The sequence below is a fragment of the Chiloscyllium plagiosum genome, chromosome 25 (genome assembly GCF_004010195.1).
Source record: "Chiloscyllium plagiosum isolate BGI_BamShark_2017 chromosome 25, ASM401019v2, whole genome shotgun sequence".
Classification (NCBI taxonomy): domain Eukaryota; kingdom Metazoa; phylum Chordata; class Chondrichthyes; order Orectolobiformes; family Hemiscylliidae; genus Chiloscyllium; species Chiloscyllium plagiosum.
The window spans coordinates 35,932,625-35,947,101 of record NC_057734.1 but is presented as its reverse complement, the minus strand read 5'-3'; the positions used below and the strand labels follow the sequence as shown (position 1 = coordinate 35,947,101).

At 40.8% G+C, this 14,477-nt stretch overlaps 1 protein-coding gene across 2 annotated transcripts in view; it reads right to left on the bottom strand.

Annotated features, from left to right (window-relative positions):
* ksr2 (kinase suppressor of ras 2) overlaps positions 1–14,277 on the bottom strand; it is a 423,089-nt gene extending 408,812 nt beyond the window's left edge. For both annotated transcript variants that reach the window (XM_043715875.1, XM_043715876.1), the window contains exon 1: positions 13,848–14,277. In XM_043715875.1, the coding sequence (XP_043571810.1) occupies positions 13,848–14,024 (177 nt within the window). In that variant the 5' untranslated portion in view covers positions 14,025–14,277. The remainder of the gene's footprint in view (positions 1–13,847) is intronic.
* Between the last annotated feature and the right edge of the window lie 200 nt (positions 14,278–14,477).

The window sequence follows — 14,477 nt, the reverse complement described above, 5'->3', positions numbered from 1 at the left end:
AGTGCTTTTTAAAGAAGAACAAACCCAAACAGCTCTGTCCTCAATGTCTATACGGCCGTTCGACTTATGTCAATATTTCCAAAAGGTCCTTTGCTTTCTCAGGTGAGTCGAACAAATGTATGGATCCATTATGATTGATCCAAAGCACCACATAATACCTTAGAGAATACTGGATCCCAAACTCTCTCAATCTCCTCTTAGCGCCATCGTGGGACTTCCTTTTCCGGACCACTGCCACCGAGAAGTCTTGAAAGAACATGACCCTGGAGCCACCACATACCAACACCCTTGAATCCCTTCCCCAGGCTCTAGAAGCTTCCATTACCCTCTGCTAGTCTTTATAATGATGGAACCTTACCAGGACAGGGTGTGGATGCTGATCTGCAACTGACTTTTGTGCCACAATCCAGTGGGCTCTCTCAATTGTTATCCTTCCCTTCTAAGCCTCCAAATTAAGGAATTCTGAGAACCACTTCTCAAAGAACTCCACCAGTCGCTCACCATCCGATCCTTCTGGTATGCCAATAATGCGCAGGTTCTCTGTTCTGCGGCTGTTTTCGAGATCATGTACCAGATCCAAGAAACCACCGACCTGTATTTCCAGGCCTTCAAACCGGCTCTTGGAGGAGTCAGTCTCTGCCTCTACCCCTGCAGCCCGGTGCTAGAGTTCGTCAGTCTTTTTTCCCTAAGTCTTGCAGCATAGCAGATACAGAAGCCAGCTTCTCTTTGAGTTTTTTCCTCGATCTGCTTCCCCAGGACCTTGCAAGATTTGGCCAGCTCCTCAACCAGGGTCTAATGAGTAAGCAAGCCCACTGATGCACCACATTCTTATTGACAATTACTGTCAATAATCTTTCAAATATAATAATCACAGCTTCACCTCATCTTCACACATTTAACTGCAAGCTTCATCCCTGCATCTTACAGCTGGTACACACTGCCAGCCAATCTTGAACACCTCAATTTATCAATACTCTGCTTTAAGAGGTATATTTTGTCCTATTTGTTTTTAAGAGAAATTTTAAGAGAGGTGTGGAGCAGTCCATTTGAAGCCAATAAAACAAACAGTTTATAAGGCCTTACATTTTTTAAAAAAGTTGGAACAATAGAAACAGCATGGAGTCAGATTCCCACAGAGCCACGGTTTTAGTTTAGCTTTCAGTAGTTGTTGGGGTTTGAAGATGACTGTGAAAGCTGTTACATCTCTCTCGGCCACAGCTGGAAAGCTGGAGTTCTCTCTCTCTCTCTACAGCTAGAATCACACGTGAAATATTCTGTTTTACTGATTTTGTCTTTGCCAAGCCTGTGTTTATTAGATGTTACTATTTTTGAATAGTCGCTATTTAGTAGTTAAATCATCTATTATTCTGTTAAGTTTTCCAACAGATTAAAGTTATACCAGTTCTTCTTTATTTTGTTTGTATTTTAAGTCAGGACAAGAATAAAGTGTGCTTTGCTTAAAACTGACTGATTTGACCAATCAATTTACATCTGGAACACAGCCTTTAAATAAGATAAAAGTTAGGGTCTAGGCTATCTCTTTGATATATTTGCAGGGGGTTTAATCTGGTTCCATAACAACATCACCAAAAACATTGTACTAAACTCACTGATAGAATTTTCTTGCTTTCTTGCAAGACAAGGTATAATCAGAGGCAGGAGCATCCACAGGGTTGGAGATAACCACAGCAAACATTCTTACTAAATGGAGAAGAATGAACCTCTCCATCAGTGGAGTGGCTATGACTTCAGTTGTGGCCAAAAACAGGGCTTAAAACATTGAAGCTGATTGCATTCTCATGTTGATACCTCCTTCTCAAATTCCACTTCCCCCAATGCCACAATCTCATGTGGTTCACAAACTACTTATAGCGCAAGAATGTACCTCTTAATTTAAACTTGTTCCCTCACCTTGTGGTGTTTATATTGTTCTCATGGGCGACCATGTGCTCTGGCAAGCTGCCACAAACTCAAACTGCTCTCATGAAAACTCCATTTTCTGCAACAAATGCTCAGGCTGCTGCCAACAAAGCTGTGGATAACAGCGCTCCAAGGGGCTTGTAACTGTCCAGCAATCTGTTACCAAACTGTAACCTGACAGTTTAAGTGTCATTGGAATGAGTGACAATGGTGCCGCAGAGTTGTTCTTCCCAGGTTGACAGCACTCACCCAACTGCCATTGTCATTTCACTACTGTCCTTGTTATTGCTTCTACAGTCAGCAGGTCCAGACTGCTGCAGCAGATGTTCATATAGAGCTTTTATACTCAGACCTGTTCCAAGTTGACCTACAAGACCATCTGAGTCTCCCCCTCTAAAGGTCAGCATACTTTACAGCAAATAGGATGGCACCTAGCAGAAGACCAGACAATAACATAGGGTAGACAGGCACTAAATAAACACATCAGGGTGATTAGTTAACTTAATATGCATTATGACATGGCTTGATTTACAGATTTAATTTGGAATGTTTATCTTCTGGTGACTTTAATTCTTGCATGTGGCCAAATGGTCACTGTGATGATCAGTGACAGAAAGAAGGACTGGGTATTGTTGTAAAATGAGAAACTGGGCTTGTATTTATTGTTAACTTAGCTGGATGAGTTGATTACAGATCTCCCAGTCAGAAAGGGGTTGGCCACCTTTTATGTTCTTCCTCAGCTGTTCTGGCAAAGGCAAAACAGACATTAAGGTGAGATTGCATACCTTTCAATAGATTGCCACAAATCTTGACCAATGCTCTGCTGAATAATATAGTGCTCTTCCACATTGCCTCAGATAGTGGAAATATTATTTTTAAAATATTAACAACTTCTAAGACCATTACATATAGAAGCAGAAATTAGGCCATTCAACCCATCTCGTCTGCTCTGCCATTCAATCATGGCTGATACGTTTCTCAACCCCATTCTCACTTTCTCCCTGTATCCCTTGATCCCCTTGACAATCAAGAACTTATCCATCTCCATCTTAAATATATTCGCTGAGCTGGCCCCCACAGCCTTCTGTGGCAGTGAATTCCATACATTCAGCACTCTCTGGCTGATGGAGCTTCTCCTTATTTCTGTTCTAAAAAGTCTTCCCTTTACCCTAAGGATGTGCCTTCTTGTCCTATTCTCTCCTACCAATGGAAACATCTTCACAATATCCACTCTGTCCAGGCCATTCAGTATTATAGAAATTTCTATTAGAGACCTCCCTATCCTTTTAAAGTCCATTGAGTATCGACCCCTTTATACAGAGGAACCTCGATTATCCGAAGGACACGGATGGGAAGTATTTTGTTCAGTTAATCGAATGCCAGATAACAGTTAGCCAAGCATCGGGACCTTGCGATCTTGTTCTGACAATACAAAATTCGGTTAAATGAATGCCAGATAATCGAGGTTCCTCTGTATATCTAAAGAAACTCTTACAGTCTTCCTTTATATTACTGGTGACCTTACACACATATTTAATCTTCTCCTTCCTTATTTCTTTTTTATTGCCCTCTGTTGGTCTTTTTAAACTTCCCAATCCTCTGGTTCCCACAGTCCTTTGTCACATTATATTCAGTCAGCCATGTTTGCCTCATCCTCCCTGTACCAGACTTCTTTTGTTTCCTGATTAATCCCAGAAACTCCTGCCATTGCTATTCCACTGTATTTCTTGCTAGGTTCGTCTCCCAGTCAATTCTACGTAGCTCCTCCCTCATGCCTCTGTCTAGTTGCCTTTATTCAGCTGTAATACTGTTACCTCTGATTCTATCTTCTCCCTCTCAAATTGCAGAGTAAATTCAATCATGTTATGATCACTGGCCCCTAAGGGTTCCTATACCTTAAAGCTCCCTTATCAAGTCTACCTCATTGTGCAACACTAAATCCAGTATTGCCTGTTCCACAGTGGGCTCCACCACAAGTTGCTCCAAAAAAGCCATCTCATAGACATTTCACAATTTCCTTTTCTTGAAATCCACTACCAACCTAATTTTCCCAGTCCACCTGCATATTGAAATGCCCCATGATCACTGTAACTTTGTGTTTCCTACACATCTTTTCTATAACCTGGCGTAGCTTGCATCCCAACTCCTGACTACCATTTGGAGGCCTGTACATAACTCCAATTATAGATTTTTTACTTTTGCTGTTCCTCAATTCTACCCACATGGATGCTACACCATCTGACCCTACTTTGTTTCTTACTATTGATTTACCATCTGACCCTACTTTGTTTCTTACTATTGATTTAATTTCATTTCTTCCTAATAAGGCAACCCCACCCACTGCCCACCTGCCTATCTTTTTGATAGGACATACATCCTTGAATATTCAGCTTTCAATCCTGAACTCCTTGCAACCAGGTCTCCGTGATGCACACCACATCGTACCTGTCAATTTTGATCTATGCCACAAGCTCATTTACCTTATTCCTTATATTGCATGCATTCAGATATAACACTTTCAGTTTTGTATTAACCATCCCTCTTCTCATTGTCATTCATTTGTCTAGTATGCTTGAAGTTTGATTGCTAACCCTTTCCAAACAGTCTGTCCTATTTTGATAAATTTGATTCCCTACAATATGGAAACAGGCCATTTGGCCCAACAAGTCCACACCGACCCTCCATAGAGTAACCCACCCAGCCCCATTCCCCTACCCTATATTTACCCCTGACTAATGCATCTAACACAATGGGCAATTTAACATAACTTGACTTGGCACACTTTTGGATTGGGGGAGAAAACTGGAGCACCCAGAGGAAACCACAGGGGAGAATGTGCAATCTCCACACAGTCACCCGAACCCAGGTCCCTGGCGCTGTGAGGCAGCTGTGTTAACCACTGAACCACAGTGACCCCCGAGCCACCATGCTGTCCCCTGTGTCTGTGTTGGAGACTTTAATACCTCACCTGAGTTTTTCACCCATACCTCTTCAGGTTTTCTATAACTGAACCCGCCCCCACCATGCCACTATTTTGTTTAAAGCCCTGAGTACAGCCCTACTTACGCGATTCGGTAGACCTCTGGTCCCAACATGGTTCCGATATACTTGCATAATAACCTTAATGTAATTAAACATTCCAAGATACCTCAAGATAAAAAATAAGAGGTAGTGCAGTGGTAGTGTCCCTGCCGCTGCGTCAAGTGGCCCGGGTTTAAGTCTCACCTGCTCCAGTGGGGTGTAATAACATCTTGAACAAGTTGATTAGAAAATATCGAAAACAAAAGTTACCCAACCTAGAGGAAAAATAGTAGGTCAGATGACTATAAGCTTAATAAAGAATTAGGTTTTAAGAAGTGGATATTAGTAGGAAAGTGATGCTGAGAAGCAGAGATGTGTAGGGAAGTTAATAAGGAGCTAGATAATAGATAACAATCATGTGGCCACCAATAATGAAGTGATTGAATTCAGGCATGTACATGGCACCATTATAAAATATGTGCAAATATCTTGGAAGGTTGTGGACTGGTAGAGATTCCAAAAATAAGAATGGAAAAGCCATGGATAAAAGCAAAGCACTGAGGATCTGGCAATCCGAAATAAAAACCAAGAACTCTAGAGAAACCTTCCAAGTCTGACAGCATCTTACTGAAAGAGTGAGTTAATGTTTTGAGTCTAATATGACTCTTCTTCAGAAACAAAGCCTTGAAGGCATTTGAACACAATGATGAGAATATTTAAATCAAGATGTTGCTTGATCAGGAGCCAATGTAACACATTAAGCACAAGGGGGTAGGTGAATGGATAGCAAGGTTTTGTTGATGGTCACAGGCCTCTAGTCTGAAAAGCAACTCTCCGCCACCACCCTTTGTCTTCTACCTTTGAGCCAGTTCTGTATCCAAATGGTTAGTTCGCCCTGTATTCCATGAGATGTATCCTTGCTAACCAGTCTCCCATGGGGAACCTTGTCAAACACCTTACTGAAGTCTACAGCTCTGCCCTCATTAATCTTCTGTTATTTCTTCAAAAAACTCAATCAAGTTTGTGAGACACGATTTCCTACGCACAAAGCCATGCTGGCTATCCCTAATCAGTCCTTGCCTTTCCAAATACATGTACATCCTGTCCCTCAAGATTCCCTCCCACAATTTGCTCACCACCGATGTCAGGCTCACTGGTCTATAGTTCCCTTGCTTTTTCTTGCCACCTTTCTTAAATAGTGGCACCTCCAGTCTTCCAGCAACTCACCTGTGACTACTGATGACACAGATATCTCAGCAAGGGGCCCAGCAATCTAGCTTCCCACAGAGTTCTCGGGTACACCTGATCAGGTCCTGGGGATTTATCCAGTTTTATGGGTTTCAAGACATCCAGTACTTCTCCCTCTGTAATATGGACATTTTTCAAGATGTCATCATCTATTTCCTTCTCCACAGTAAACACTGATGCAAAATACTCATTTAGTATCTCCTCCATCTCCTGCTTCTCCACACATAGGCTGCCTCGCTGATTTTTGAGGAGCCCTATTCTCTCCCTAGTTACTCTTTCGTCCTTAACGTATTTGTAAAATCCCTTTGGATTCTTCTTAATTCTACTTGCCAAAGCTATCTCACGTCCTCTTTTTGCTCTCCTGATTTCCCTCTTAACTATACTCCTACTGCCTTTATACTCTAAGGATTCATTCGATCTATCCTGTCTACACCTGACATATGCTTCCTTCTTTTTCTTAACTAAAATCTCCATTTCTTTAGTCATCCAGCATTCCCTAAACCTACCAGCCTTTCCTTTCACTCTAACAGGAAAAACAGTCTCTGGACTCTTGTTATCTCATTTTTGAAGGCTTCCCATTTTCCAACCGTCCTTTTACCTGTGAACATCTAGCCCCAATCAACCTTTAAAAGTTCTTGCCTAATACTGTCAAAATTAGCCTTCCTCCAAGTTAGAACTTCAACTTTTAGATTCCGTCTATTCTTCTCCATCACTACTTTAAAACTAATAGGATTGTGGTTGCTGGCACCAAAGTGCTCCACACTGACACCTGCCCTGCCTTATTTCCCAAGAGTAATTCAAGGTTTGCACCTTCTGGTAGGTACATCCACATAGTGAGTCAGAAAATTTTCTTGTACACACTTAATAAATTCCTCTCCATCTAAACCCTTAACACTATGGCAATCTCAGTCTATGTTTGGAAAGTTAAAAACCCCGACCATAACCACCCTATTATTCTGACAGATAACTGAAATGGCCTTAGAAATTTCCTGCTGACTATTAGAGGGTGTATAATACAATCCCAACAAGGTAATCATACCTTTCTTATTTCTCAATTCCACCCAAATAACTTCCCTGGATGAATTCCCAGGAATTCCCTCCCGAAGTACAGCAGTAATGCTATCCCTTATCGAAAATGCCACTCCCCCTCCTCTCTTGCACCTCCCCCCCCTTTCTTTCCTTTCTATAGCATTTGTATCCTGGAACATTAAGTTGCCAGTCCTGTCCATCCCTGAGCCATGTTTCTGTAATTGGTATGATATCCCAGCCCCATGTTCCCCATCATGCCCTGAGTTCATCTGCCTTCCCTGTTAGGCCTCTTGCATTGAAGTAAATGCAGTTTAATTTATCAGTCTTACCTTGTTCTCTGCTTTGTTCCTCCCTGCCCTGACTGTTTGACTTGCTCCTATTTCCAACTGTACCAGTCTCAGATTGATCCCTTTCCTCACTACACTATTTCCCTTCCTCCCATCCTCCCACCTTACTAGTTTAAATGCTCCCAAGCAGCTCCAGCAAATCTCCTTGCCAGTATATTTGTTCCCTTCCAATTCAGGCGCTATCCATCCTTCTTGGACAGGTCACTTCTACCCAGAAGAGATTCCAATGATCCAAAAATGTGAACCCTTCTCCCCTGCACCAGACATTCATCTGCTGTATCCTCCTATTCCTACATGCACCAACTCATAGCACTGGGAGTAATCCAGATATTACTAACCCCAAGCTCCTCCTTTTTAAATTTCTGCCTTACTTTCTATATTTGCCTTTCAGAATCTCACCTTTTTCCCTTCCTATGTCATTAGTTCCAATGTGTACAATGACCTCCTGCTGGTCCCTCTCACCTTTGAGAACAGTCTGCAGCAGTCCCTGAAATATCTTTGATCCTGACACTAGGGAGGCAATACACCATCTGATTTTTCATTGCTGGCTGCAGAAATGTCTGTCTGTGCCTCTGATGAGAGAGTCCCCTATCACAATCGATCACTTGGAACCCGACATCATTACATTTGAGCCAGTCTCAATACCAGAAACTTGGCTGTTTGTGATGCACTCCCTGAGAGTCCATCACCCCCTACATTTTCCAAAACAGCATATTTGTTTGCAATGGGGATAGCCACAGATGATTCCTGCACTACCTGTCTCCCCCTCCTACCTTTCCTGGATTTAACCCATCTATCTGACTATATCTGCAGCTTTTCTCCCTTCCATTAACTGCCATTCATCACACCCCCTACCTCTTATAAATTCCTTATTACCTCTTACTGTCACTCAAACCGTTCTATGTGATCTGATAGGACTTGCAACCAAAGACACTTCCTGTAGACACAGTCATCAGTATCACGGAAACTCTCCCTCAACTCCCACATTCAACAAGAAGAGCATAACATTCTTCAAAAGCCCATCTTTGCTCCTTCACAATTCACAGACCCAGAAAATAACACATCTGTTTGCTTAAAAAAAAGTGCTTTAGGCTAACTTTGTAGCTATGGTGTATATTTTTAACATTTAATCAAGAGACAGATCTCAATAAAACAAATAATCAAGAAAGAACCCACTCTACTCATTACTATAGACTTACAGCAAGGATACAACTAAAAACTATGCACTTATCTGTTCCTGTGCTGTGAGGTCTCCCACACAGATTCCTCCAAGGTCAGCTGTGAATTTCGCTGTTTGTTCATTTTTCCTCGCTGCACTCCGATATCCAGAGATACATGAACTCAAACAGCAAATGCAGTAACTGTTCAGATTCACTACTGTGTCAGTTAACAGTGTAGGTTTCTTTCTCCCGCTCCCTCACTGATCGTGTGGTCCCTGCCTTTTGTCTGTCTTCCTCCTTTTAAAAGTGCTGTTCTTTTGATCTATTTTCCCAAAAGTTCTAAAACAATGCAACAGCGTATAAAACAGTAATTGCTGCTCCTGGAATTCGAGGAAATCACCTTCAACAATTAAAATACCTAAAAAAAAATGGAGCAGCTCTTACAGCCACAATATTTTCCCCGTCCTCTATCTTAGATTACGCAGAATCCTTTCTTAATTCACGCATTCAATTCTCTTGCCCAGAATAAATTCTGTGCCATTGCTAGCCTCAAAACTTCTTCCAAATGACATTCAAGGATACTGATATGTTAGTTGAAAGAGGATTGGTAGATCATAGTCAACAGGAAGTTTCCTTGCCCATGTTTGACCTGGTGCTATTAACAGCCACCTCTGCAGGATCTGACCTGCCACTGAGACAGGATATGCCCAGGGACTGTGATTGAGTCAAAGAATGTAACATGGAGGAATGAAGAAGAGCTTTTTGGGAACATCAAATATACTGGGGACAGTGCAAAAGACTTGGCGATTCAATAAAACTAAAGTACATGAATACATGTGTGTTAAACAGTGAATGCAGCAGGCAGAAGGCTGATCCTGGTGATCAAGACCTAGAGATCAGGTCAAAACACTTAAAATCTGACACATCCAGTTGTGAATAGAGGTGGTTAATTAAGAATGATTCACACACTTTGAAATCAACAAGTCACATAATTTAGATGATAAAATCAGGAGATGGACTGTTTTAAAGATGGACATAGCTCACATTTGTGATATTTATGAGACTGAATGGTTTTATTCTCAGAACTCATAGCATACCATGTGGTGAGGGGGAGAGAAGAACAATGCTCAGGCACTTTTTTTGCACATTTTTTTATGAGGCCTGAAAATCAGTGTCAGTAATTTTGGAATAAGTTGTATACGAATGCTGTTTTGAACTTACCTAAAGAAATAAAGGACCATATTACAAATTCACAAATATGTATCAAATCCCCAGGGTCAAACAAATTACAAATTATTACAATCAGAATTAACTTGCCAGGTTGAAATGTAAACAAAAACAGAAATTCAGAAGGTCTGGCTCAGAATCACCAGATGCTAAAAGTTAACTCTGCTTGCTTCCAACAGATTCTACCAGACCTGCTGAGTTTCACCACCAATTTGTCTTTCTTTCAGACCTCCAGCATCCACAGGTCTTTGGGTGTTATTTTATTGAAATGTGAACAAACATTGGTAGCTAACAGCAAGTTAACATTAAATGCAGCATTCTCCATGGCAATATGTTTACCCATCAAAGTCCATTTGCAAATCAAGCAGCACCCTCCTCTCATGCAGTGTAAATGTCAATTTCTCCTTTATGGGGTTCAGGTAAATTGTCCTAATAAGTGTAAGTTTAATCACAGAATCCCTACAGTGCAGAATCAGCCCTTCAAAAAGTATCCCACGCAGACCCAGCCCAAGTCCCCTACCCTCTTCCCACATTAACCATGGCTAATCTACATAACCTACACATCCCTGGACAGTGTGTGCAATTTAGCATAGCCCATCTACCTAACCTGTGCACCCTTAACTGTGGAGGAAGCCAGAGCACCCAGAGGAAACTCATACAGAGAGAGAAAACATGCAAACTCCACACAATCATCCAGGGCTAGAATTGAACCAAGGTTGCTGGTGCTGTGATGCAACAGTGCTAACCACGGAGCCACTCTGAAACAACAAAATATTTATCAAGTCCTCAAGTTCTGTACAATCAAATTAATTTTGGTTTAGCTACTCATCTCATTTTTTTTATCTTACTGTATCACATAAAGGGGTGGGCAGACGATCTGTTCCCAATTTGCCAACAAGATTCTACGTATATAACTTACCACCACAGAAGGTGGGAAAAGGCAATGTTTTGACCCCTGTTTGTTAATTTCAAAAAATAATGAGCAGATTTTTAACAAAGCTTCATGCACAGATAGGGCATGTCTCAAAAGAAGAAGGGCTTTTTGATGGGGGTCTAGACTCAGACATTTTAAAAAGCATCTATTAACATTGGGAGATAGGGTGTAGTAACTTTTTGTTTAGTGTCTGTCATCAGCTGTTTTATTTGAAAGAATGTTGGTTGCTTCAGAATGTTGGAGATTGTCTCAACTGTTGTGGTGGAATTTGACAGTTGTCAAAATGTCAGCAGACTTTTTAAAGAGTAGGATTTTGGACGTGAGTTGGCATAAAGCTTCCTCAATGAGATGGAAGCTCTAAACAGAAAGAGCATCAACCAGGCAGAGAAAAGTCTAAAGGAAGAGCTGCAAAAGTTGCAATACTGCTGAAATAACCAAGCATGACAAAAGCATGGATTCCACTACATCCCCTGTTCCCTTGTTTAAATAAATAATAGAATTAACCAGAATAATTCCCATCTCCGACTTTGGAGATAACTGCAAAGTCACTTATAGCTTATTACTTTGGGGCACAATGAATTGTCACCCTAATACACAATGCCATTATAATTTTGATTTTCAATCCATCTATCCATGAAAATAATTGATATTTTGTTTCAGTTAATTCAATGTGGCCATGCAAACCACATGAAATTAGCCATTTTGGTCCCAATTTTACACCAGACACTGGAAATCTTAGACTGGTACAAAGCAGCCGTTCTTAAAATATCTTAAAATTCTGGCAACATTTAAAGCTCTGAAGTCGGACTGTTATGCTAATTTACAGAAGAATGGCTCTCTGGTAAGTGCATCAATACTGTTGCACTTTGACATTCTTTAAATATTGTATACCATTCGAACTGTGACAGGACCTGGCCTCATTAACTTAGGCTACAAAGTTTTTAAAAAGCGTAGGCAACACAACCTGCTTCTAACCACACTTTATTACACATTCAACCCTTAAGGGAACGCTCTCACAGTCGAGGTTCGAAGTAACTGGCAGCAAATATTTTAATTAATTTGCATATGGAAAATTGCGACACACTCCCCATTTTAGGTCAACTACCATTAATTCCTGAACTTTCTCACCGTTTCTGCAACTCGTGACGAAAAATGGAAAGAAAATGATCGCCGACTGTTTAGCGAAAGATGACAGTTTCGAAGCTACCCCAAGCTTAACAACTCATTAACAATAGTCCAACAAAGCATCCTTCATCAGTAACAGTCTTCTAAAATATAAAGAAGATTCTAGCGTATGTATATTAATACAATACTATCACAATTTAAGATTAATGAGTGGTTCAATTACAAGATTTTGTAAGTTTAGTTTTCAAAAACAGTTTTTAAGATAATAAATCCAAGTAAAAAAGGGTATTTTTTTCTACGAAACCTAACGAGGAAAAATAGCTTTTCTGTTTGGTTTGGAATGCCTGAAGTATATGAATGTATCAATCAGCAAAATCGTTCTTTAGCTTTAAGGTATGAAACAAGTTACCAATTTCTGGTCACTCGTGTTCCCGTCCTGTAGAAAATAAATCTAACAGGAATAGTTCAAGCCACTTAATGCCTATTGCCTTCCGCAGGTTCGTTCCGAGTTAGTTAATTTTGTAGTTTACTCGAATGAAATTGAATTCAAATCATGCCGCGCGATCCAGGATTTCATTCGGACGATTTTGCCCAGAAGCTGAGCGTTTTTTGCAGTTTCTTCAGGATTCAGGGCGAACAGTAGGTGTCGCCAGTCAAACGAGGAACCAGGCGCCGTGTTAACCTCTGCGTACCTCGATAAACTTCCAACATCCAGACAATATATTGATGCACTTTCCGGGATTATATTTATCTCTACTGTGCAGATGAAACAAATGTTGCTCTGTTGCTATCATGTGCCTTTCTCCAGGATGACAATGCGCCCAAGGATACTGTATGTGGAATCATACAGCGCCCAGAAATATAGTACTGCTGGAAATATTGTAAAGCAATCCGCGTCAAACATTTGGTGCAGCCTTCAGAAACATGCAATCTGCAATATTATATGTAGTCCCCAAAATTAAACTAGAACAATGCAGTGAGAACATCAATATGCAGGCTTGAAAATAACTGTTACTTCCAATTCCAAGTACTACCTGTAAGTCTGTGTTTCGAAAATAATCATTTGTAGGGAGCCTAAAGTTAATCATGACACTCGTTCTTTAGAATGAAAATCGTGTATTTTTAATATGATAATGTTGAGGCATTTCAGTTCAGAACTTATAACAAGTATAAACGTGAACTGACCATAATGATTCAGAAGTACAGTACAGAAATAAGTTACACTTTAACAGCGCAGTCATTTGAATCCCTGTGAAGTTAAGAACCGAAAAATACCCCACCTACGACGCACATTAGTGTGACTGGTCCCAGACACGATCTGTGTTAGATAAGGAAAGACATCAGGCAGCTAACATCTCTATCCGTTAATGATAGGACCTCACGAATATCTTACATATAATTCAATTCATATTGAGCCGCACGTAGATAATAGGTTAAGGTCGCTTAAATCAGCGCATTTATTATTAGCTGGTATCACATCATTATCAAGAGCCATCGATACGAAACGTGCGTCTCAGGATTTCTCGAAATGCCATGTATTCAGTTATTTTCAAATGAGCGTAAATACATATTCCCAACATTTTTAACACAGACCCCGCCACCTTTCCACCACCTGCAGAATGCGCAGACTCGCTTCATTCTGCTGCAGCTCCTTAATTTATATCACTGCACACAACACCATTGTATATAAACAAAATACAGCAGTCACCTAGCCCGCAGTCAGCCTTCTTTAGATAACAAGCTTACATCATTTTATTTAAAATTCAATGCGGACACAAGCTGTGGGGAGGAGAAGGGGGGAATATTCCACTTCATTGTTATCGTTATTTTCCTTACCTCCAGTGTTCTTATTTCTTTTTGCGTGAGGTCATTTGATGTGGCACATTTAGTCCTTAACCCTTCCAGACTGGAGATGCTGATGTCTATCATATTTTGGACCAATTCACATTGCTGTAATGCTTTCTGCAAAGTTAGCTGCTGTTCTTCGCTCTTTGCCGTATTGTCTTCATCCATGGCTGGAAATTGATTGAAATTAAGAAAAAATATTTTATTATAGAGCAGCAAGGTTGAATAATAAATCTTGAATGAATTGAAGAAATGTTTCAAATTGGCTCCATGCGGCTGGTAGACTTGAACTGGAGACAGTGGCCTTGCTCTGGAAAGCAGCTTGTGCTGCTGATGCTATGAAGAGCTGCGCGCTACTGCTGCAGGTGTTTTTTGTCGCCGTTCCCAGCAGCTTGCACCGGGGAGCTCTTTCTCCACCGACATCTTGGTTGTCAATCAAAGGGAGGGAGGCAGTGCGCCAGCTCTCGCGAGATAGCTGCGCGATTGAAATTGTTGCAAAAAGCTGTCTAATAACAGCAGAAGAAGAAACTTCACTGTCAGGCTCGGCTGGTGTTTATTTCACTTCAATCAGTCACATTGTGCTTTTTCTCCCCAATGTAATAATATCGGTATCTTCACTCG